The following is a 25,922-nucleotide window of genomic DNA, read 5'->3' as shown; positions in this document are numbered from 1 at the left end:
AATAAGAAGGCGACACATGGCCCAATCTTATAGCGACACGTGGCCCAATAAGAAGGCGACACGTGGCCTTATAAGAGGGTGACACGTGTCCTCCTGATAGGGTGACACGTGTCCTCCTGATAGGGTGACACGTGTCAGTTGTCCCAAACATATAAAACAGCATCAGAAAGAGAAAAAGGCCTTTATTACATCAGGCCCAAATCCCGAGGAAAACCTTGAAAGCCACAATACGGCGCCCCCTATGACACGTGGCGGCCCCTGATTGCGCAGCCAATCACGTCAATGAATTCTAGGGTACAAACCCTAGAGGGGCACATGTTCCCACCCCTATAAATACCCCAATCATTTATGATGGGAGGGGTGGATGGTGACATAACATAAAATAGAGCATTAAAGAGCTCCAACTTCTCTCTACTTTCACTCTCTAGCTTTTCTGATTACCGATCTCTAACTTGATCGTCGGAAGCGAATATTCCGATAAACGGAATATTCGTTGTTTTGCAGGTGTCCGAGTCTCGTTGCCAGGAGAGCGTGACCAGTATCCGAGGAGATCACAAAAAACCCTGAAACAAGCACCATGTTCACAGCAACTCCGCCCGATCCTGCTAAGCCTCGCACGATCGGGCGCGCCTAGCACGCATGGCCCCTTTACTGCTGCCTTGCCCGATCGGGCCCTTGTTACTCCTCGAGGCTTGGACTTCGATTGGGCTCGATTCCTCAGCCCAATCCAGATCTCCTCTTTGGGTCTTGAATACTCGGTCCAAATACCTCGGTATTCCAAATACCGAGCCCTTAATCACCGGCTTGATGACTCTAGCCGGCCTTGAGCTTCAATAACGGTCGTGCTCTCTCATTCTCGTAGTTGCTCCATGAAAAACCCGGGAAAATGCTCCAAAGATGCAATTTCCTACAAAACTCAACAAAGACTACGAAAACACCAACTAGTAATAAAAGTGGCTCGAAAGAGCCAAAAACACTACTAATTATGAACAAGGGACGAGGGTAAATTTCTATATATAAAATGGACATATCAAAAAACAATTTTAATAAGTATATTTTTATTTAATTCAGTAGAGCATATTTTTGTACCATAACTTTAAGTATTTTAAATAATTTAAATTTTAAAAAATTACTATTCATTGTTTTTACCTACAATACAAAATTTTTAAATATTTTTCGTCACTTTTGCTTTAGTGGCGTGTAAATTTTATTATTGTAAAATAAAATACAAATCTAATTTTTAATTGGTCGAAATAATACATTTGCTTATGTGGCGAGTCGAATGTTCCCGAAAAATGCATATTTTATTTATATGATGATATACTACCTCCGTTAACTTTTATTTGCAACTTTGGAATATTTTATATCTCACAAATAATACCCCAAAGTTGCAAATAAAAGTTAATGAAGGTTATGCTATGATAGTCTTTTCTCAAAATCAAATCAATAATACAAGTACTAAATGTTGGCTACATATCACTAATCTGCAAAGCCAGAATTTGTAGGCTTAAAAATTGTCGCATCACCTACAAAAGCAGTTTTGTGTCGGCTCTAGGTACGTACCACGCAACTGGCTATCAACAACTGACTATTTCTCTCACCTGCCTAATTTCTTGATACCTTATAATGTCCCAACAACTAACCATTGCTAAACCATAAACTCTAGTTTAAGGCCCTTAAAAGTCTCCAGAAGTCCAGATGCGAAACTGACTCAACTCTGCAACAGCAGTCGAAGCAGAGCAACCAAGCTTACATTCATACAATTATGAGACAAGAATTTAGGAAAGTTATCCGCGCTTAAAGCTGTCTTTCCTAGCAAGGCTGAAATCATAGATCAAATAAATCAATTCTTCAAAAACCACTGCCAACAGACAGGCATCTCCTCACTATAATTTTAGAAAAAAAATGCAGAAACCATATATATTTAACTATTTAAGGATTGCCACCGGGAACTCAGGAAGATGTTGGTATAAACAAGCCAACATGGATATGAATTACAAAATCTTGTACATATGCCTGTTTACAAACAACATTTTATCATATGAATTAGTTTACAGGTACAATGAATTATTTTAGACAAAATGTTTCGAGATTTTTCTGTCAGCAATTGTGGACTGTATAGATTCTAGATTGGCTGAACACTTTTCACATCTGTCAGATATTCTGCCATGAATGGAGCATCAAGGTTAGAAATGAGAAGGATAATCAAGGAACAAAACAAGAGTGAGAATCATATTGCAATTAAATTAGTTTGTACATATACTTAGATTTTGAAAATGTTTCATTCTAGCATCAATAAGATAGAGAGCCGAGAGCCTAAGCTAAAGTTATGCTCAGAAAGGATACGTTGAAATATATATATGTACGATTGACAAACGTAATCCTTACCATGATTAATCAAATTAAATATCTGCATGGCCAGTTAGACTATTTTGGATCCTGTGCTATAGGTGGCTGTTTGCGGATGCTGAAAATTCCACTTTTTCCTTGTTCTTTTGCCAGTTTTTCTATCTCTTCAATTCTTTGTTTAAGAGCCTCAATTTCTCTAGTCAAATCCTCATCTCGATGTCTCAATGCCTAAAAGAAGCAAAAATGAATTGTAAATTGTTCAGCAAAAGAAGCAAATTGAGAAAAAGAGGGGGAAAAAACAGAGACAGCAAAGGTTAATCTGCTACCCAATTTGTATACCATATTTGTGTATATACAACTATATTTTGACATGCAGTTTGTATGCCATATTTAGAAGTTCAATAGTTGGGTAGCAGGTGATCATGAGTTAATGAATAGAGACAGCAAAGGTTAATCTGCTACCCAATTTGTATACCATATTTGTGTATATACAACTAGCTATACTACAATTGGTGTTGATGTGTACAGGAAACTATGTCCAAACTAGTTTTATTCCAGTGCGATAGACAGAGAAGATTAATCAGGCCAATAAGGATCAAAGGAAAATTCGAGTATCAAAATAATCAAAAGGGAGGATAACAAAAAGTAACACTTTTAAAAATGGAGTAATTAATAATCTTTGATGATAAATTTATTACATAAATGAAAATAGCAATTTGGCAATTGCACTTTATGCCTATTATTAATTAGATGCTTGGGGAAATTCAACAAGAAGAACAATGTTGTCTCTCAGTAGTAAGCATAGATACAAGATCAAGTGAGTGTTTTCAATATTCTCATCACTCAATTGAAGTTGAACAAAATAGAATCACATAAAACAACCCTGAAAATCTTAAGAAAACAAGAAATATGACAGATTCAACTGATTTTTTGTTATCATCCCGCAGTCCAGCTCTAAAGTGCGCATTGACAAGGGAATATGAGCAATAACATTCAGATAGAATGATGCTACAATAGGCATCACAAGCATGGGCATAGGGACTATGATTTTTACATCTCAGAAATCCTTATATGGAAGCAGTACACTACATTATATTAGTGATTTGATTAAGCATTCTACGTTTCTACAAGTATAGCACAAGCCACAGCTTCCTAGTAACTTGTCACTATCATCTGCCTTTTGTGATCGAATACAAAATATCAACAACCAATCAGAGAACTGCATCGGGCTTTCACCACAAAAGACAAAGCACTGTATTACGTACAAAAAATACGCTCGACATTAAGTATTCCTAAACACACTTTGATTTAAATCAACTCCTCAGAGACTAAATCCTTCTGATTATCCTCCTATTGGCGCATCATCAAAAATGTCTGGAATTAAATTTAAAGTACTACATCTTCACCATTAAAAACAATTATTTACATTATAGCGAAACCTAATAATAACCCAAGGCTTAAAGACTCCACCTTCTTCCTAGCTTCAACTCATTTGTGTCTCGCAATTATTAGAGATGAATGTTATGCACCCACCAAATGGATCACCTGTGCACTTCACAGGAAAAAGGAAGAGGGTATTTTTGGCAATACAGGTACTTCAGCTTACATCTTCTTGGGAATGGGGAGTTTTGTTATGTTTGATTGTTTCAGGAGGAAGGCAGGGGAAAATATGGGCAATCAGTACATATGTAGCCAATCTAGGATAAGAAATTGTAATAAATAGAAGGGAAGAGAGAGGAGGGCATTAAGAAAATTGTACTGAATACTTGTATTGGATAAAGCTAGCTTAAAGCTTAATGAGTTGTATTTGCTAGTATTAATACAAACCCATCTTTCCTGAATTTCTTCTTTCTGCAAGTTGCTTTTGCTTCTTTTCTCATTACTTTTTATGTCCTTTTTCTGAATAAGTTCTTTAGAGCATGAGACTGATGTAAAGGAAATATCTACAGACTGTGATCTTCAAAGGGAGTTTGGTAAAGCCCGCAACAATTGAAATAAGTTGTTTTAAATTACCCAAGGTTTGGATTATGTATTCACATAATTGCCCCTATTGACTTGTGTGGTTAGTGGTAGGACTATTGCTCCCTATCTTTCATACTCTGTAAAACCAGACTTTGACATTCTTACTCACCTGTAATATAGTGACTAACAGAAAATCAAGGCCAGCATATAAATTGTTATTCACAGAATCCTCAGAAATAATAACATCAGTAATTTATGTTGGAACGTTTTACCTGACTGCTCCTCACTTTATCTAGTTGAATTCCTCAATATCTTTTAAATATTAAAGGTCACCTAATCATCATTGTGATCTTTAGAGGTGCTATTATCATATGCTTGTTCTAAATTATTTAAATACACCATCCATGTTCCTTTATCTAACTGTCAAGTCAGGAGCTCATGACCCCATTTCTTAAGGTATTGGAACTGATTTTGCAGCCACGTTCTTCCATTTCCATAATCACTTCTTTTTCGAGATTTTCTTATTTATGAAAATGTGTACCATATTGACTTAGTCATAGCCCTCATTTGTGTGGGTTAGTGTGGGCAAAAAGAATGTTTTTTCTAGAGAGAGAGAGAGAGCCATTTCAACCCTACCCTCTTTCAGCTTCTCACAGTCACTCCAGCTCCAGCTCCTCTGGTCACCAGAAAGCCAGATTGCGGTATCTTGGAGCTTTCTTTTCTTCTTCTAATCATTAATGGTAAGGTATTCACTTCTGCTTTAATTCGAGGAAGTTAATTATAAAGCTTCAATTTTTTGTGTAGAGAGAAAAAAGCTTTGTATTTTTTAATTTACCATATCCCTGCAGCTTTATCTTGCGTTAAGTGCATTTAAGCTCAATAATTTCTCTTAAAGATTGGTGCTCTTTTATGTTGAATTTGGATACATCAAATTTCAAATCGCTATATTGGAAGGCAATATCTTCTATGGAGACAAGTGGTTTTTATGAAGTTAGACATGCTTTAGTCAAAGCAGCTCAACTACATCCTAAGAATGTTGACGTACTGCATGAGTTAGAATGTTAAATATTATTGAAAAGTAGGTGATTTTTGTATCTATTAAAGGAAAGTGCTGGGGAGTCTCTTTTTCCCAAGGAGGATAGAAAAAGGAAGAGAGTTATATCTTATGTAGTGATGGCTTCCCCTTCTAGGAGTGTTGATTTTACAGAACAGAGTTGCTTGTCCGGAGTGTGTGACGTGCATAATGGGAGTACCACTTCACAGTCCAAGAGATGTTGAATTTGGAGTATGACTCAATACATGTCCCAGTTGGTCTTGCATTTGGGTCAACACCATCAAAAAGGGAATCAAATCAAATTGGTGAAGGGTAAGAAGGCTTATTCAATGGAGATTCAGATATATCATAAAAGATGCTAATGTGCAGACAATTTGTGATAGGAGTAGGTAACTTAATTCAAATGAAGTCGGACTTAAAAAAATCTTAGTCTCTTACACTCATGTGGTGTGGGTATTGATTTTATGAGTTTGTGTTTGTTGCCCTTGATGTTTTGATGATAACACAAGTCAAACTTAGGATTGGACTAATGTCTTGATAAGTTGTGTAGTTTGATAAGTCAAGTTACAGGATGATTCGAGACAAAGGAACTAGAGCCTTAAGAAACAGAAGACTAGTTGCAGTGTTCCTTTACAGGAACAGAAGCTTCGATGCTTAATGGAATGCGCATTATCTTTGGATAGAATTTTATGGTTGCTTAATTATAGGAAAATCAGTTTTTGGAAAAATATCTTTTCTATTTTGATATTTGAATAAATATCTTTTAATTTTTCGGAAAATATCTTTCAAGAGAGATTGCAACTAATTTCCTAAACTTGCGCTACTGATGATTGATCAAGTCTCCCACTAAACAAGGAAACTGCTTCTAAGTAGTTTAACGTGCCCCGAGTTTTAGGACACGATTGAAGTACTGGAAGTAGTGGAGATTGGTGGCGTTGATGTACAGTAGTAGTGGCGTAAGTGGAGGGGGTAATGGCATTTTCTTCAAGCTAAGTTTTCCTATAAGCACTTAAGTTAATTTCTGGAAATATTTCACCCTTGCTTAATTATATTTTTCTATCTTCATTGTTTTCTAGGAGTCGAGAGTCACCTTCTACTATAGTTGATAACTTTCTTATTTTCTTTCATTAGAGTATTTCATTCAAGAGTTCTAATTGGGGATTGGGAGTTTGTGTGAACTCTAAGAGAAGTCATAAGAGAAAGAGAAGAGAAGAGCAGCAAGTAGAGGGACTTGCTGCTGGGAACTTCAAGTTCATTGGGAACTTCAAGTTCATTGGGAACTTGGAGATAGGGTCTTTAGCTTGTAATAGGTCGATTGCCCTATTCTAATAAAGAATCTTTCCTAAAATCCCAATAGGTCGTGGTTTTTCTTCTTGTTAGGGCCAAAAAGTTTTCCACGCTAAAATCTCTTTGTGTGACTTTTGAGTTCCTTTAGCTTAGTTTTCTTAATTCCACAAAAAATTAGCTAATTCCTCCTATACTACAATTCACCCCCCCCCCTCTTGTAGTATTCTTCTAAAGTAACAATGTTCAATGAAGACCTTTGATCTCAAAGAAGTAATGGATTTATAACAAAAGAGGGCAGGATTCCTTGATGATGATTCCGAAGAAAGTTTATCATCGGGTTGCTAAAAGGAATTCTGGTATCTATCACAACCCAAAGATGGGTCAACCATGAAATTTGAGTTATTAATGCTACGAAGGAGTCACCAGGAGAAGATATTGTAAAAGCAGGTTGAGAATATTGCAAATTCTGATTCTTCATAAGAAGTCTCTCAAAGCTCACAGGCTAAAGGGTCACCTATGAGTTCTACAGATAAATGGAGGGAAGTAAATGCAGGTTCAAATTCTGGATTGGATTGGATTGCATCACATGTGAATTAGTAGGTAATAGTTCTAAGGAAAGTCTTCAGAAAAATGTTCCCCTTAAGTCCAAAAAAATGCAGTGTTCATTCATGTATTTACAGATCAGGAAGACCAATATGAAGGTACCCGGTGCAAAGACGAGAACTACTTCACACAGTCATTGAAAGAGACCCATAAAAGGTCAGCGTGGGGGAAAGATGCTTCTGTTCTAATTCAAAATTTTGTAGCATAGCATGAAAAGTAAGGGCGTAGCTTCCTTCTTAGATTGCACCAAACGCCCAAGGAAAAAGAACTATTTAAGTGATAAGTGTATTGATAGTGGGGTTGGGTTTGGGTCAAATGTTAGTAATGTTTGGAATGCTTTTTCGGTAGATCATAGAGTCCAGTCAACCGTTTGTGTAACCTTGGAAAAGGCTCTAAACTATAAGCAGTGGGTATCTTTGTACTGTTTTCCCATTTCTTAAAAATTCACTAGATTTGTTGTCTTTATTACCTAAGAATTTATTAGTTGTCGCGATACACATTCCATCTCCCTATTTCAACATATTCTCAAGAACAATCTTTCTTGGATTTGAAATTAGATATCTCCCTTGTAACAAAGACTATTCTTAAAATATGAAAAAGCATTAATACTAGTCTTGTTCATTGAATTGTAAGGAACGTTCCTTTGGGCACCACGGTGTTTGGTACAAAATTCTTTCATGCTTTAGCCACTCCCTTGTCAATATTTCATCCCAAACATTCTTCTAATTTCAGTCTAATTGCACTTCCAACATCATAATCATTGGAATATTGAACAAAAGACAATCTAAATTGTATCCACTTCTTATGTTCCATTTGTAAGAAACTATGATAACCAACATACAATGGAGCATGGAGCATAAAGATAAAAATTAAGAGTTTATTTTCTAGTATTCATGTATGTATGTAAAACCCGAAGGATTATGAAATAAAGGTGATATAAGAAACTTAAAGAAATAGATTGCACTCTAATAATATAAAACTATTTTTTTTTTAATTTTTTATGTGTCCTTATTACAGAAATTCTTGTTATAATATTAATTTCAAAAAACGAATTTTATGAAAATTAAAGGTGTGTTTTTCACATGGAAAAATACGGGTGTGTTTGGCATCATTATTGTTTTTGTTTTATTTGTTTTTACCCCCAAAATAAAACAAAATAGTACTTGGTAAAATAGGTTAAAAAAACAACTTTACAACTATTTTGTAAAAAAGGAAAACGGTAAACCTAAAACACCTCAAAGAAGTTATTGAGGTTTTGTTAAAAATAATAAATAAAAAATTAACCCTATCATTCACAAGATTCAAGGAGTAAGCAATTATAAGTATGGTACGTTCTCCTCTCTCTTTTCTTTTAATATCATTTGTAATCTCCACATGTCTCCTTATTGTTCTTTCTACTTCGTTAATTTATATAAATTTATTGATGTTTTTGCTTTTAAATTTGGTTGTATTCTATTTCTTCGATCAAAATTGGTTATCTTTGTTCTTTATTTTTCCAAATTTTAATCGGTTTTTGTATAATTTGTATATAATTTAGGGATTTTCCATATGTTACCCAAATATATATTTTTTTCCTCGCGGTACCATTAATATTCTAGTTAATTAATACAGTGACACTATGTTAATAAAAAGTTAATTTTTTTTTTTTACGAAATCGCATACCAATAGTAGTCTATAGTACTATATATTAACAACTAAAAAATATTCGATCTTAGTCCTTGTATCACCCACCTAACAATATATAAATATAAGGAAGGAGCAAAGAAAAGCAATTAATCAAAACATAATAATCAAATTAAGGCAAATTAAGCTCATCTAAACCACATTATTTCTTCTACCTTTTCTTTTTGAATGAGTTGTTGAAAAAAAAAAAAAAAACAATTGATTGAGAGCAATCAAAACAATACTACACGACACTCGTTGCAATTTAGCATGAATCCAGAATCTAAATTGATTATCCATTTTTTTTTCTTTGTTAAGAAAATCAGAGGAATAATGAGCTCAATAATTAACTTTACGTCAATATATTAATCTAATCAAACTAAACAATAATTTCACAAAAATTATATGAAAAAATGATTCAAACATATTGTCAAATGTTCTGGAGAAACTTCGACGCATAGTTGAAGAAATTAAGTTAATTAACAATTATAACAGCGAAAAGTATCATCTTCAACCTAAACGGAAATTTATATATCAATCAAACATAATAGATAACAATTAAAACTTCAATCATCGTCTTCAACTTAAACGGAAATTCATATATCATAGCAACACCGTTTGTGGAAGTTATCCGGTTAGTTTTCCGGCGAGGGGGATGGTGAATCGCGTCGCAAACGACGTTTGTAGGAGATGGTGAAGGTGAATTGAAGCAATGTTCGAAGGAGAAGAGATGGAGGAAGAGAGATAGGTGAAGAAGAAAGAGAATTGGAATAAGCAAAGAGATGAAGGGAAGGAGAAGGAGAAAGGGGATATGAGCCTAAGAGGAAAGGACGAAGGGGATATGAAGAGAGAGAAGGAGGAAAGAAGGAAAGAGTAGTTGCCATTGATATCTATAAATTTGACATTATTGTAGATTTGTGTACAAATGGAAGAATGAATGAATGAAGTAGATCAATGGTACCAAATATAATTAACGTTTTAATTAACGGAGTGTTAATGTTTTAATTAACTATAATCTTGGGTGGTACCACATGGAAGAAAAATATATTTGGGTACCATATGAAAAAGCCAAAAGTTCAATGGTACTATATGGAAAATCCATATAGTTTATTTTGGGTGTTTATGGGGCTCTATTTTTTCCTGTTAATAATTAAATCATGTTGTAAATTGAAATACTTGAATTTGTGGGTAGAAAATCTGGTCAACTAAGTCTAAGCCAAAGACATGCCGTTTAAAGTAGCATGACTGACATATTGGAGATTTGGAGCAAATTGTTGTTTTAGAAGCCAGGAGAAAGAGTATTTTAAACTAGTATTAATTTTGTGGTACATTTTATGAGAGCTATATGCCAAGTTAGCTTAAATATTTTTTTTTTTGACAAAAAGTTAGCTTAAATAGGATCAATCACTTTGATGAAGTTTGCATGTTTAACATAATCGTAAGTTGTGTTTTTCTGAAACTTCCTTTATTTTGAAATGATCTGGTCTATTTTGTTGCTATTTTCCGTCGTCGCAAGTTTAAAATACAGTGTTCAACATCTTTGAGTCTTTATATAAACCGGTGGAAGAACAAGTTCACTAGACATGTTCTATTTTCTGCTTGCTCAGATCACCAACTGTACATAGATTTTGTCAGATAATTGAGTTAGCAATATCAGTTGTCTGTCAAATCTGTCCAACTATTAAAAAAAAAATTTACTTTTAAAAGGTGTAACTGTGATGTATTATGTCAGTTGTATATGGAACGGCTTCATGTTTATGGAACAGACTGATTGTGTTTGAGGATCGGATGAGTTTGTTTATGTACCCTCCTGGAGATTCTACTGAGGATTTACTCTGCTAATTAAACTTACATAGATTGGACTATGTCTACTTTTCTCTTTCTATCTCTATTTTGATTGGTTATTGGAGTGATAAGTGGCACTCTCTTAGATACAGCAAGACTATAATCCTGCAACCTTTATATTTTACATATTGTATGGTTCTATTCTATTTTTATATTACAAATATTAAATGGACCATATCATAACTTTAGGACATGACATTTTTTTTCCTTAAAATTTTGAACATATGAGTAATAATTTAGAACATCAGTGTGAGTTATATGTTTAGAACATTAACTTCAGAATTAGAACAAGTGATCAAAAATTTAAAAAAATTTGCTTTATAAAATTTTAAACATATGAGTAAAATTTATTACATCTGATTTAAGATTATGAACATGTGAATAAAAATTTAGAACAAACTAATATAGAATATAGAAAGTGTGAGTAAAAAAATTAGAACATATGAGTAAAAAATAGAACATATGCTTCAAAATCTGAAGCATATAATTAAAAATCTTAGAACATACGTTTTAAAATTTAGAACATATAAGTTAAAATTTTAGAACAAGTTATTGAAAATTTATGACATTCAACTTAACTAATTTATGATTTAGAACATGTGAGTACTAAATTAGAACATTTGATTTAATTTAGAACATCTAAGGAAAAGTTTAGAACATCATATTTAAAATTAAGAACACACGAGTAAAAATTTAGAACATAAAGAGTGTTCTCACATAACAGAAATTCTCACATATAGAAGGAGGTCTCACGAATCTGAATTGATCAAAGTAATCAAACATCTTTAGTCTCTAGCTAACTTGTGATTTAAGATCTTACACCAACTTATAAGTGAGTATCATAATTGGCTTCAAAAGTATCATGACTAGCATACTGTAGATTTTAGGCACGAAATATATGCACATAGTATATGCACATGATTGATCTTCTTCGCATTAAGGTGAGTAATTTCATAATAATTGTTCCAATTTAGTCAATTTCAAAAATAAGGGTTTTGATTGTTTCGATTTGGGTTTCATTTCATAGAAATTGCTTCCCAAGCTCCCAATATGTCTCTATATGATCGTATCATATAATAAAGTCATAGCTATATCTGAATTGATTAAAGTAATCAAACATCTTTAGTCTCTAGCTAACTTGTGATTTAGGATCTTACACCAACTTATAAGTGAGTATCATAATTGGCTTCAAAAGTATCATGACTAGCATACTGTAGATTTTAGGCACGAAGTATATAAGATGAGTAATTTCATAATAATTGTTCCAATTTAATCAATTTTAAAAATAAGGGTTTTGATTTTGGTTTCGATTTGGGTTTCATTTCATAGAAATTGCTTCCCAATATGTCTCTATATGATTGTATCATATAATAAAGTCATAGCTATATCTGAATTGATCAAAGTAATCAAACATCTTTAGTCTATAGCTAACTTGTGATTTAAGATCTTCCACCAAATTATAAGTTAGTATCATAATTGGCTTCAAAAGTATCATGACTAGCTTCCTGTGGATTTTAGGCACAAGTATACGCACATAGTATATGCACATGATTGATCTTCTTGCATTGACGTGAGTAATTTCATAATAATTGTTCCAATTTAGTCAATTTCAAAAATTAAGGGTTTTGATTTGGGTTTCGATTTGGGTTTCATTTCATAGAAATTGCTTCCCAATATGTCTCGATTTGACCCCAAATCGATTAAAAATTCACAAAATAGAACTGTATTGGTACCTGGGTTTGTCGATAATGACGTAATAAGTCCCGCTCATCTTCCTTCTTCCCTATGCAACTCGTTTTTTATGTTTAGCCATGGCAAAACAAGCAATTAAAAAATGGAGCAAAACGTACCCAAAAAGGAAAGCTTTCCTCTTTCAAACAAAGAACAAAATGAACTCTTAGTGCTTGGTGGTTGACAATATAATAAGGTCTTCAACTCTTTGGCATTCTTAGGGAAGCAAGAATTGACATCTCCTGACAGCAATTAGAGCAGGGGAGAGAGAGAAAGAGAATGACTGCAATTGAAGAATTGGGGTTTTATGTGAAAAAAATGGAGGGAAAATGGGTGCAATTAGGAGAAATAAGGGTCACGAGCAGCTCACGTGAGAGTCAACGTCGGAATTCAGTGGATCAATACTTGAAAGCTATGTTACTTGGACTTGGGTACCCATGTCCGACACGGATACGTGTCCAAGTGTCCGACCCGGCTATTTTTTGAAAAATTTCCATGATTTTTAACTAAAATGAAGTGTCCAAGTGTCCCACCCATGTCCGAGTGTCGAGGGTCTGACACGAGTACGTAAGGTGAAACGAAGAGTCCAAGTAACATTGCTTGAAAGTGGAGGTTGGTCGCCCTTAACAATTTTTTTTTATTTGGTGTGACTTTGCCAAAAAAAAATTCATAAGGTTGTCTAAAAAAAAAACTTTATTCAAAAGGTTGTCTAAAAAATATAATTGAGATAACTAGTGCATTAGACCATAATACCACATTCTTCTCATACTTGTTCATGGGCTTATCCCTTGATTTAAAAACCACAGTTGTTATAGAAATCATGGGAAAGTGGATTTGATACTGATGCACTAAAGGATGCATTCTTTTTCACACTAAATTGTCTAGCTTTATGGAGTCATTCTAAAAAGGGTATGACTTAAGGCTTCATTTGTTTTGATGAAAAACAGTTTCCAAGGAAATGATTTTCATATTTTCTATTGTTTAGCTTATAATGGGTGGAATACACTTTGTCCTAAAGGTGAAAAAAAGTTTACACGAAGAGTGGAATACATTTTTCTTTTGAATTGAAGGAATGCCACAATTTTCTTTTGAAATGAAGGAATTCCACATTTTTCACCTTTCTTCTAATACCATTTCCCCTTCTCCTATCCCTCTTCTCTCAGCTACTCTCATTTTCTTCTGTCAGCTACTCTCATTTTCTTCTCCCTTAATTATTTTTCTTACACGGAGACAAACAAAGGATAATTATTCTTACAATTGCTTCAGGAGATAATGGAAGAGCATTTTATTTCTATAGAAATAATTTTGTAGTTTATGTAGGTAAGTCCTTAAGAGTTTGTAGTTCATTGTTCTTATTTCTACATATTAAAGCCAATTAAATTGTCAAAGTGTATGTTTTTGAGAGTTGGATAAGGGTTTGGGTAAATTCTTGTAATGGGAGATTGATCCGGGTCTAAGTGAACTCTCATATTCAGTGAGCTCAAGTTCCTTCTAAGAATAGGTATTAAGTTAAGTCTAATATTGGATGAAGAGTTTTAGTGAACCTTTCTTATAACATTTAGAGTTAAGTCTTGATTAGAAGCTAGAGTGAGAACAATGTGATTCCTAGCCGAGTTCCGATAAGTTGTACCTGAAGTGTTTCCCTATTAAGTGGAGTTTGAGTCTAAATAAAGAGTGAATCGTGGTTTTTCTTCTTGCTGGGCACAAGAAGGTTCCACGTAAAAAATTCTCTTGCACTTCGTCTTCCTTATAGCTTTTGTTAAATTCCGTATATCTTTCTTATAATGCCCCGTCTACTTTTCAACCCGCCTCTCGTAGTGTTCGAACATTAAAATTAATTTGTAACATCATAAGGAAAACTGAAGAGTGGAACAGTGGGACCATGGAGGGGATAAACGAGGAAAAGGGAGACTGAAAATGACTTGGTTGGAAGGAGTTAGGAAGAATATGAAGTATATGGATTTGCATGAGAACGAGGCATTTAATCGTAAGGGATGGAGGAGAAAGATTTTTGTGGATGACTATATGGAATAATCACTTTTGGCTCATGTAGCCGTCCCCACTTATGGGATTAAGGTTTTGATAGATTGATTGATAAGGATATCGAAAACTAGTAAATAAAAAAATGGCCCTCACCTATGAAAATTTGACATCAAAGTGTAAATTTAGAACATTGGGTTGTTTATAGAGGTTGTGCATTCAGCAGCCTATTACTAAAAACAATATATGATAAATGACAATAATGAAGCATGGAGCCATATTTGTACACTACATTATGACCATCAAAATTTTTTTTCCTACTATGTTTTTTCTTAATTTGCTTCAGCAAGTGCAAATAACAATGCAGGCAAAACAAATAAATCATTTATGAGCTTTGGCATTAACTTCTGTGGCCACATTGTGGCACTTAACAAGAAAAACACACTCCATTATCATTTAAACTGCCTGCTTTTAAAGAGATGTACCTGGAACTCCTGTGCACGTGCTTCTTCCTTCCTAGCCTCTGATTTAGCACTTCTCTGCACCTCAAAAATAACAGCAACTCCAGCAACCTGCATATATGCAACTTGCTATTCAAACTGGCAAGAGGATCGCAAATCACCAATGCTAAAAGCAGCCTATGGAAACTAGTGTTACTCAGCCCAATACAATTTGTTACTCACAATGTCACAAATATGAGTTGTGGGTGGTGAAATTACAGTGTAATCTCTAGTGTTCCTACCATCCTAATTATGTAAATCAATGTTACTCGGACTCGTCTCTAAGTGTCTTGCCCGACAAGGTGACGAAGTGTTTTAGTCAACAATTCAACACAGGCAGTGTCCTGACTAATATTTGAAATACGACTACTATATAAAGTGTCCCAAAAATTTAATCTGACACATAAAAATAAAAAAAATATATATAAAAGTCATAAAATTGAAAATTTTATATAGATGAAATTCAAAAATATGATAAACAATATTAAATACTACTTTCTGTAATAATAATAATGATAATAATATAGATGAAATTAGACTTTCTTTGGAGTTAACAGTTACCCATGTGTACCCTTTTCCCAATGAAGGCAACTAATAAATCTACAGTACTCCGCATAAAAATATTAAATTGGAAGAAAGTTCAAAGTTGTTAACCAAAAAAAAGAAAAAAAATTATACAGCTGTAGTACATAACTAAAAACTTAGGCAATAAAGATAAAATCTATAACTAATACTAAAGTAATCCCCGCTAACATCATCACTATCCAAGTGTCAGCTTCTTATAATAATTTTTTCCCCCAAAACTATTTTTGACATTATTATTTTTTTTTTTAACCTTTTCAAGGTAAAGCTAGTATTTGAAAATGATTAATTAATTATACACTTTTCTAAAAGCTTTTATAATTAAATTGACTAAATACAAATTTTCTAATTCTATTGAGTAAAATTAATTGACGATTGTTCTCTTTCACATTTTTTTTCATCCTACATAGCTTTTTTTTTTTTTTTTGTTTCTTTAAAAATCTCCTACATTTTATTGGTGATTGTAGAGTTTGGATTTTTCACTCTTTATTAATTCTTCAAACTTTCAACAATGAATAAAAAATGAAGGTTAACATGTTTAAAATTTTATTATAGCTAAGAAGTTAATAAGAATATTTAACATGTCCTTCATTTTAACTCAATTAATCTAACTAAAGGGATCACGATTGCGTGCTATGTTTTGCTTAAAATATTTATATTACATACTTACAAGTAAATTTTTATTATTAAAACTGTGCATGGCACGGGTTTAACCTAGTAATAATATAAAGAAAACGAAAAAAAGGAAGGGTCCACCATTTTGTTTTAAAAATTAGGTTAAGGTGAGTTTTCAAGCGCCAATGAACTTCTTCCTTTTACACACTAGTTTCTTATTTTCCTCCATTAATGAAACATCAAGCTTTAATTCTAAAAAACTCAAGAAAATAGAAGATTCTTTAGCCTACAAATGGGTACTCCGTCGAACACGAATCAGATCGGGAACCACCACGAACTGGAAGGAGTGATGTATTGGCCGTATCGACACCTAGTTCAGACACTTTTTTGTTCCCCAAGTCGACACTTTCCCGGAGCCGTGTCAAGGGTCATGTCGCACGTCGTGTCGTGTCGACACGCGACACCCATGGCCAGGGAAGGTGTCGGAATAACACATATGTAAATTAAGATGTCAAATAGTACATCACATACATGATGTGCAAGTAAAGCTTAATGGAATATATGCGTGTAACATAGCTTGGAAAAGCAATTAGATATTTCCATACTGCCATGAGGATTGCAAACATGGTTTTAGAAGCAGGCCTTCTAGATAATTGGATATTCTAAAGCCAACAATACTTTATCGAAAACTCCAACCGCGCATGTCAAGGATAGAATCACAATGTTGTAATCTATGTCCCTATTGAGTAGCCATTTCAACAAAAGATTTCAATCAGAAGCAAACCAACAAATAACACTAACAGAGAAATTTTCATGGTAACACACAGGTTAAGTATTCTAATATTCTAATGAGCTGGTGGCTGGGTGCAAAGTGCTAAATATATATTCATATGTAAACTGTAAACAAAAGCATTTAAACTGAATCCACCCAAGATCAAAAAATAAAATATCAGTTTAGAATGGTTAAGATGGTCATTAATTAGTAGATGGATTCATGTTACTTGTGTTCCATACATATTCTTAGGTATTTATAAGGTGATCATAAAAATGAGCAAGCTTTTTTTAAAAGAAGAAACTAATAAAGCATAGTTAGGCTACCCAAATGGGCAAGTAGATATAATTATAGATATAACAAGGATCCATGTTATAGTTAATAATCATAATTTTATTTCTTAACAACCCTTCCTACATACTTCCTCCACTCCAAGTTAATTGACACATATTCCTTTTCGGGAAGTCGCGTGTCTACTTTTTTTGTTTAGAAAGCCACAAGGAGGTGAGAATTGATCCCAGGATTTCCTAGAACCGGGAGGAAAGCTCTAACCACTTAGCTATCCTTCACTCTCAAACGCGTGCCTTATTTGGGTAAGTTTTATATGTAGAAATGTGAACTTTGCCCTCACCCTTCACTTTTCCCTTCCCCATACAAACCCAGTCAGTGCCTTAATTTATAGATACCACCATGGGCACAACAACCATTTTCTCTCTCCTTCCCCACAACCAACCCCACCACATAACCCCATGTGCAGCCTAAAAACCACCAGCACTCAACCTTTGTGCATACCTCATAGCGACCACCACCACGCTTATTCTTTAATTTCTTTAGTGGTCAAAGTTACACAGCATCACCATATACAGCGGTACAACTAGCAACAACAACCAAAAGAACCAATGGTTGAAGAAACAGCATGAGTGGAATTCTTCACCGTATTAGTATTTAACAAAAATTACAAAAATAGATACACCTTTACTTTTATTCATTAGTGTTTGTGAGTGCGTAAGTATTACAAATGGTGGTATAAACTCGTCGTCGCAGCCTTTAATTCCTATGTTTAAGGGTGAATATTATCATTTATGAAGTCTCAAAATGAAGACCTTAGTCAAGTCCCAAGAGTTATGGGATTTGGTGGAGTACGGTTAAGATAAGCCAAACCCGGCACCTGCTATTCCCGATCAACATTTACGGGAAAATAGTAAGAAAGAGGCAAAGGTTTTATTGTTTATTCAATCGGCATTGGATGATGAGATTTTTTCCATGAATTTCCGATGCGTCAACACCCAAGCAAGCATGAGAGATCATCAAACAAGAGTATTTTGGTGATAAGAAAGTAATTGCTGTAAAATTACAAACTCTTCGTACTCAATTTGAGAGTTAAACAATGACAAAGAAAGAATCTATTCAAAATTATTTGTCTAAAGTGTCCTCAATTATTAGTCAAATGAAAATATATGGTAATAATATCTCAAATGAGACAATCGTGGGCAAGGTATTAAGGAGTTTGAACAATGATTATAAGCATATTGTGACTGCAATTTTAGAGTCTAAGGACATATCAACTTATACATTTAATGAGTTGATGAGTTCTTTTATGGCTCATGAGGAGAGAATGGATAAGTTTGTTGATGAAACTGTCGAAGAGAAAGCCCTTCAAGTTAGAGTAAAATTGTGGGATGATTGCAATATGATCAAGGTCATGGTCGCGGTATGGGTAGTCGAGGTCGTGATGGAAGAGGTCGTGGTTATGGTCGAGCGTGAAAATTGTGGTGGTTATGGTCAATTTTTGAAGGACGACAATCTATGATGAGTAATGTTCAATGTTACTATTGCAAAAGGTATGGACACAAGGAAGACCGTTCTTGGGATAAACAAATAGACGAGTAAGGTGGTGAACAAAACAACTATGCTCATAAAGTCGAAGAGGAAGAGAACGAGCTATTCTAGAGTTGGGTGTGTGGTTAAGTGTTCATGTTGAATCAAAGTAAGTCTATGTCGAGTTCAAGTCGAAGTCGGTCGTCGCAATATGGTAGTTGATGTTTAGCAATTGTACGTGACTTTGAAGCAAAGGGGTGTGTTGGGTTGTGCTTCCAAGTTGAGGGTAGTTGTTTCCTTAATTTTAGGATTATTAATTTTATGCTTAGTGGGTTTTTGATGTCAATCAAGAGGCTAATTCTTTTAAAGGTCCCAAAACACTTTTAAAAGGCTCAAATAGCTTCATTATGGGCCGCCTAAACAAAGAAATAAACAAGGAAAGGTCCACTAGATCAATAGAGAAAGAAGAAAGCATGATTTGCAAAGAAGAAATGGAGCAGTTCACTGCAGTACACTTCTGGCAAGGAGCACGGTGGCCACGCGCCGAGATGGGTCCCATGCGCTACCTCCCCGGACCCACCTTCAACCCACCTACACCATGGGCCGGCGCGTGAGACTTAGGGCAGCGCGAGTGGTGGTGTTGTGGCGCGTGGGCAAGGTTAGGGGTTGATTTTTTTATTTAAGCACTTAGGATAAGGTTTATAATTTGATTATGTAGTTGCTATACACTTCCTATGTATATTAGGAAAGTTTTTAGTTAATTAAGTAAAGTTTGTTTAGGATAAAATTTTTATTTTAGATATGATACTTGGGGGGGAAGGTTAGGGGTTTGTCCTAATTTTGTAGGGATGGAATTAGCTTATTATTAGTCTATAAATAAAGGATCTTCGTGGCCTTTAGAGTCATAGAAAATCATATTAATTCATTAAACTTGTTTAGCTTTGCTTAAAACTTTTCTTGTTAATTGCCTATTCAAGGAGTTGTCTTGATTGTTAGAACGTGCAAATCTTTAGTCTATGAGTAGTTTAAGGTTTGTTCATCAAAGTATCTAGTTCTAGGAGTAATCTAGATAGTTTGATTAGGCATTTCTAGGAGTGGTAGTTTTCAAGGTCATATCCGGTTACTTTCAATCGTTTTTGGTTCGAATTTCTGATCACGAACGGAGATTTATTCTAATTTTGTGATTTTAGATCTTTTATTAGTTTAAAGGGCTTTAATCCACATCAAATTGGTATCAGAGTTTCAAAGGTTTGATTTATTTACAACTCGTTCAAGTCGCAATTGTTTTTGGAGGATCAGTTTTTTCAGACAACTTCAGAGGGCTCGTTCTCCTTTGTTACAAGGTCTTTTAAGATGATTTTTTTTTTTTTTTTTTTTTTTTTGAATTTGGGTGAAATTTTGTCTACTTTCTGCTTGCAAAATTTCAGAATTTTCAGAGTTCGTTTGCTATTAAACTGGACTGTTTTCCCAGCTGTGTCAGTTTTAGTCCGATTTGATAGTTATTGTTGTTTGTGTGTGACTTTGTTCCAAGTTGTGCTGCGGTTTTTGCTTTGTTTTGTGCACATATTGTGTGTATAAATCATGGCAGGCTGAGATGTTTCAAGAGAAACTTGAGATTATGGACGAAAAGATGACTAACCGCAATGATGCAAGGTTTGAGGCTTTTACTAAGTAACTTCAAAGTCATAAAAAGAAGGAAAACATGATAGTGATAGTGATGCTTCTAGTAGTGATGATAATCATCACAATAAACTTCAAATTGATGATAGAGGAATCAAACTTGATGATTTCACGGTTCTAGGAAGCCCCGAAGATTTTCTTGAGTGGGCGAGACAATTGGAGAAAATTTCAGATTATAAGGGTTTTGATGATGCTAAACGTTTCAAAATTGCTTATATTGGACTCACTAAGAATGCGGAAATTTGGTTCGATAATTTAAAGGCTTGACATGCTACAACAAGGAAGTAGAAAATCAAGACATGGACGGTTTTGAAGAAAAAGATGAGCTCTAAATACCTTCCACATGATTTCGAACAAACCCTATACATTTGACTCACTTTGTTGTCACAAGGTACTAAGAGTGTTAATGATTATATGGCTGATTTGATAAACTAAGAGGATCACTAACGGACCTCTGACTACAGCAGAGCAGCCAAATGCACTCACCCCAATCAACACAGAACAGATGGCAGCATTGATGGGAAAGAGGGCAGCACGTAAGACAAAATCAGCAGCCAGTAGCAATCTTTTAGGGAATTGCTTGTACATATAAAAAAGGGAGAGAGAGATTGAGGAAATAGGCAATTTGTGAGTAATCTTTTGTGGAGATTGGTAACCTAAAGTTACCCTAGGAGAGTGGCGAGCTAAACCCACCGTTTGTAAGAACCTTTTGACTGGTACTTAAATCAAAGATTCAATCTTTCTTCCTCAAATTTACTTGTTTGTGCATTTTTGTTTGTGAACTGAAATGCTTCCGTTACAATATCTTATAAATCACCCTATCATCCCATAAACATGCATAGTTATTTCATATAACTGTAAATACAAATCAACAGCATAATGTGTAAGCAGAAGATATAAATATCAAAGAAAAAGGGATAGAAAGAAAAAGGATTGCTGCTACAAGATTACCGTGAACACAAAGAGTTCTCCAATGAGATCAGCAGCGGCTTGGACAGCTTTCTCTTCATTTAAAGGACGAATCTCAACATCAGTTCGGTGACCATAGATGCGCCGTTGAATCTGTGTTGTAATTCGATGATTTACCTGGTTCATCCAAACATACTTGTTGTAATTAGCAATCTAAAAGTTACAAAATATACAATTTAAAATTTTTATGTCACGAAGTCAGAAATGTGGTTAGAGTTAAGATTTTCACACCAATATGTTACATCAGGTCATTCAAACTCTTCATTTTGAAAGAAAAACACATTTAACAATTTAAACAAAATGAACTTCTAATTCATAGGGAAGCAGCAAGCAGTCGTAGGAGTTTGGATCAAGACCTAATTAATAACCTATAATACTCAGACTCTTCATTTCACCTAAACCCATGTCAGACACTCGGACATGAGTGTTGGACACTTCACTTTTTAGTTTAATATCAGACAATTTTCTCACAAATTAGCCGATTCGGACATTTGGACACGTACCCATGTAACATTTTATAACATCTCTATGTCGCAAGGACAAGATTGTGCACATCCAAACCCTTTGACCTTGCCCTATGTGGTAGCCTTTTAAGAAACATTGGGTTGGGTAATATTACATGTATGATGATGATGATGACAATGAGGAATCACCCCATTACATTGTTTTTAACTTTTAAGTCATTTAACTATAGTAACTTATCCAATCCCATACATCAACCTTGAACAAGGTTAAGAATCAAGCAAAAGATAAGCAAAATCAAGGCTAATTTTATCACACATGACAAACACAAAACCAACAAATAGTACTTTCACAATAGAAAGTAGATATGACAAAAGAAGTGATGCCAATATGAAGAACATATTAATTCAGAAAGAATGGCAAAGGGATATCAGTGTAAAAGGCCCCATGAGTTGCAAAGGATTCACAATATAATTTCTATCAGAATAAGCTATTTCTGCAACCCCAAAGGTCGGCACAGAGCACATAAGGAAAATATGCAGTCCTACCAGTTGACAGAACAGTACAAGATAAACAAAATTTAAATATAATAGGACTATGCTGATACATGAGTAACTGGGAAGTAAAGGTCATACGATTATTTTAAAATCGATTTCTCCATGATAGTCCAGCAATGCATTGAAAAAATAAGAACATAGGCCCTCTATTTCCTATTCTGAAAAGTTCATTGATATGTATCCTAGTGTTAGTGGGCAATTAGAGGTGTATATGTTTTCACTTCACAAAGAAGAACAAAAAACTCTGAATCGTGGACAGCACCTCCATAATGTCAAGTACCCCCTCCATCCTACATAATGTCAAGTATCCCCTCCATAACTTTGCTCAGTATCATTGTGACAACTAGTAGCTACATAATGTCAAGTACCCTTCCATCCTTATTGTACTCCTTCCATCAACTCAACATTCTTGCTGCCAAACCCTAAGCCTTTAACAAGTTTTCATGGTTTACAAATTGTTATGACAGCGATGGAATCTACATGATATGTTAATAGTATACTGATCAAGACCCAATCTTCATTATGCATAGTAAAGGTTGTAAACAACTAGCTAATAGTAGCAGCACAAGTCCAAATGTGATTGATAAAGGAGAAGGTGATGGCAGGGACAAGCATTTGAGTAGGCGCACACACAAAAATTTACGCCATTGTAAAGGTTCTAATTTCTAAACCAATTTTTTTTCATTATAAATTTAGGTCCCTTATACAAAAGAAATGGCAAATAACACTAAAATATCTGAAGTGTCGTTCTCAAATTCAAGAAAATCCATGGCAGGGCAAGCATTTGGGTAGACGCACACACAACAGTTTACGCTATTGTAAAGGTTCTAACTTCTAAACCAAATTTTTTTCTTTGTAAATTTAGGTCCCTAATCCAAAAGAAATGGCAAATAACACTAAAATAGCTGATGCGTCGTTCTCCGATTCAAGAAAATCCATAAGCATGACAACAAATATTAAAATTACCAAAACAAAGAAAATAAAAAATAAAAAAAATAAGAGCATAATGCTGCAATGCTCTGCAAGCATCAGACCCTTCAAAACTCCATGCCCAATTTCCCATTAGCATTTATACCATAGGTGAAAGCAAAATCGGAATATATTTCAATTCTAATCACCCCTAATTCCTTCTTAGCTCAATATGAAATATTGACTATAAAAACATAAATCACATTCATAAATCACTTACTTCATCCAATGGAAAAATCATCTACAAAACCCCATTTCACACAACAATCATACCTCCAAAAACAACAATTAAATTCTAAGAAATAAACAAAACAATACCATCGTATAGATTGATCATCAGTGTGAAATGAAGAAAAAATCAGCTCGAAATCAAATGTTAACAACATACATAGCCGCACAAAGTTGAATACAGGAAATCACAATGTGGGTATTATAAAAAAAAATACAAATGAAATTGGAAAAGAAAGAAAAAAAATGATGGGATTACCTGAGCAAAATTGATGATATGTTGACGAAATCTGGGGTGTAAACTAGCCTCTTTCTTGAGACGATTAGCAATGGGTTTGCAAGCAGTTTTTAAAGCAAGAGTTCCAAGCTTTACAAGAGGAAGTACCATTGCTGAAAATCACAACAATTTTGGGAAGAATCGTTGGAGAAAAAGGCTTACATGTTTCTTTGAGCTCAAGTCAGAAATCAGGAAAGAGACGACTCAGTCGGAAAGGTGGGCTGATGGCGTCGGAAAAAGAATATTGAAAAGTGGTCGTTTAGGAAAGCTAAATGTGCTCTTAGGCCAAACTGCAAAAGAGGTTTTTTTTCAGGAAATTACCACCTCACAAAAACATCATAATTGCTTTTACCACCTCCCAATCCAAAAGTATTACTTTACCACCTCATAATAAAAAAAAAAAAAAAAAAAATTTGCCCGCAATAATCCGACCTTTTCGCCGTCCGTTGAAAATAATCCCACCTATGGATTATTTTTAGATAATCCCACCTTTATACCCACTCCGCTATAAATGGTCCCAACCGGTCATGTAACCTGTGATATCAAGTTCCATGACACGTGGCGGCCTGTGATTGGTCTAAAAAATAAAAATAAAATAAAATAAAATAAATTTTTAACAAAAAATTAATATTAAAATTAATATTTTTTATAGAAAAAATTCAAAAAAAAAAAAAAAAACCACCCCAGCACCGCCTGAGTCCCCACCTCGGCGGCTCCGGCCACCAGAACCCACCTCAGAGCCGGCATCGGGGTCCAACCCCAACCCACTCCAGCGTGACTCCAACCCCCAACTCCAGCCCCAATCCAAACCCAACCCCAGCACGACTCCAATCCCACCGCAGCACCGACGACCTCCTTCCCCTTCCCCCGAACCACCAACCCACTCCAGCGCGACTCCAACCCCAGCACCGACTCCAAACCCAACACCTTGCAAACTCTCTAAAACCCTCGATCTCAGCCCCTTTCCCCTTTTCCGTCCCTTTTCCGGCTACCTCTCTTCCCCACGCCTCAATTTCGACCATCATCCCTTTCCCACGCCTCGATTTATGGTTGTGGTGGATTAGTGGCGATGGAAAGGGGTAGGGAGGGTCGAACGACGCGCGGCTGGCTTCTCCGGGCCTTGTCTGGTAGGGGCGGCGAGGTGGCTAGGGTCGTTGTGAGGCGATGTGGTGGCTGGTTTATTTTTTTTTTAATTTTTTTTATTTTAAATTGTTAATTAAATGTTAATTATTAATCAATTCTTAAAATCAAAGTTAAAATTAAAACTTATTTTTTGACCAATCACGTTGTGACACGTGTAAATAAAACTTAAAAAAAAAATACCTACTCAACCGGTTACAGGTCACTTGGGACCATTGAGAGCGGATTAGCTATAAAGGTCGGATTATTTAAAAATAATCTAAAGGTGGGATTATTTTGGGCGGACGGCCTAAAGGTGGGATTATTCCAGGCAATTTTTCCTACAAAAAAAAATTAAAGATAGGTTTTACCACCTCCACCTGACTCCGGTGACGGAAAGTTGCTATTGGGACCACCAGTTTTCATTTCCCTCCGCATTTAAGACAAAAAACACGATTTCCCTCTCTCTCTTCCTTTTCTCACCTTCCCCACTGAATTCTCATCAATTCTCACCTCCCTCCATCAATTTCTCATCGATTTCACTCTCGCTCCTCTCCAATTCTCATCTTTCTCTTTGTAAAAAAAGGTAAACCCTTATTTCTCATCAATTTCTGTCTGTCTCCTCACATTCATCACTCAGCAAGAAGACTTGGGACCACAATTTCGCAACAACTCAGCAAGAATTTTGAGCAACCAACACTTGGCACAAAATACTTTTCATTTGATTAACCAAATATTCAATTTCATTACATGCAATGGCAACCCTTACAACAAGCATAAAACCTTAAATAAAGATTCATGCCAATCCTAAGAACTAGCAAAATACAAAGCCATAACCAAACCAATAATACAACAAAACACAACAACACCAATTAAAATAGCCAAATTCTTTGATGTTCCT

General features: G+C 34.8%; 1 protein-coding gene across 1 annotated transcript; it reads right to left on the bottom strand.

Annotated features, from left to right (window-relative positions):
* Positions 1–1,953: 1,953 nt before the first annotated feature.
* On the bottom strand, positions 1,954–24,345 carry LOC145620940 (OPA3-like protein). Its single transcript, XM_081675680.1, has 5 exons — positions 23,885–24,345; positions 21,392–21,526; positions 14,959–15,045; positions 2,389–2,577; positions 1,954–2,163 (listed from the first exon to the last, which is right to left on the bottom strand). Exons 1-4 carry the CDS (start codon positions 24,011–24,013, stop codon positions 2,428–2,430), a joined length of 501 nt encoding a protein of 166 aa, XP_081531806.1. The 5' UTR covers positions 24,014–24,345; the 3' UTR covers positions 1,954–2,163; positions 2,389–2,427.
* Positions 24,346–25,922: the final 1,577 nt, after the last annotated feature.

This window comes from Chenopodium album, chromosome 27 (assembly GCF_948465745.1).
Source record: "Chenopodium album chromosome 27, dcCheAlbu1.1, whole genome shotgun sequence".
Lineage (NCBI taxonomy): Eukaryota > Viridiplantae > Streptophyta > Magnoliopsida > Caryophyllales > Amaranthaceae > Chenopodium > Chenopodium album.
This window is presented reverse-complemented; position numbering and strand designations above follow the sequence as displayed.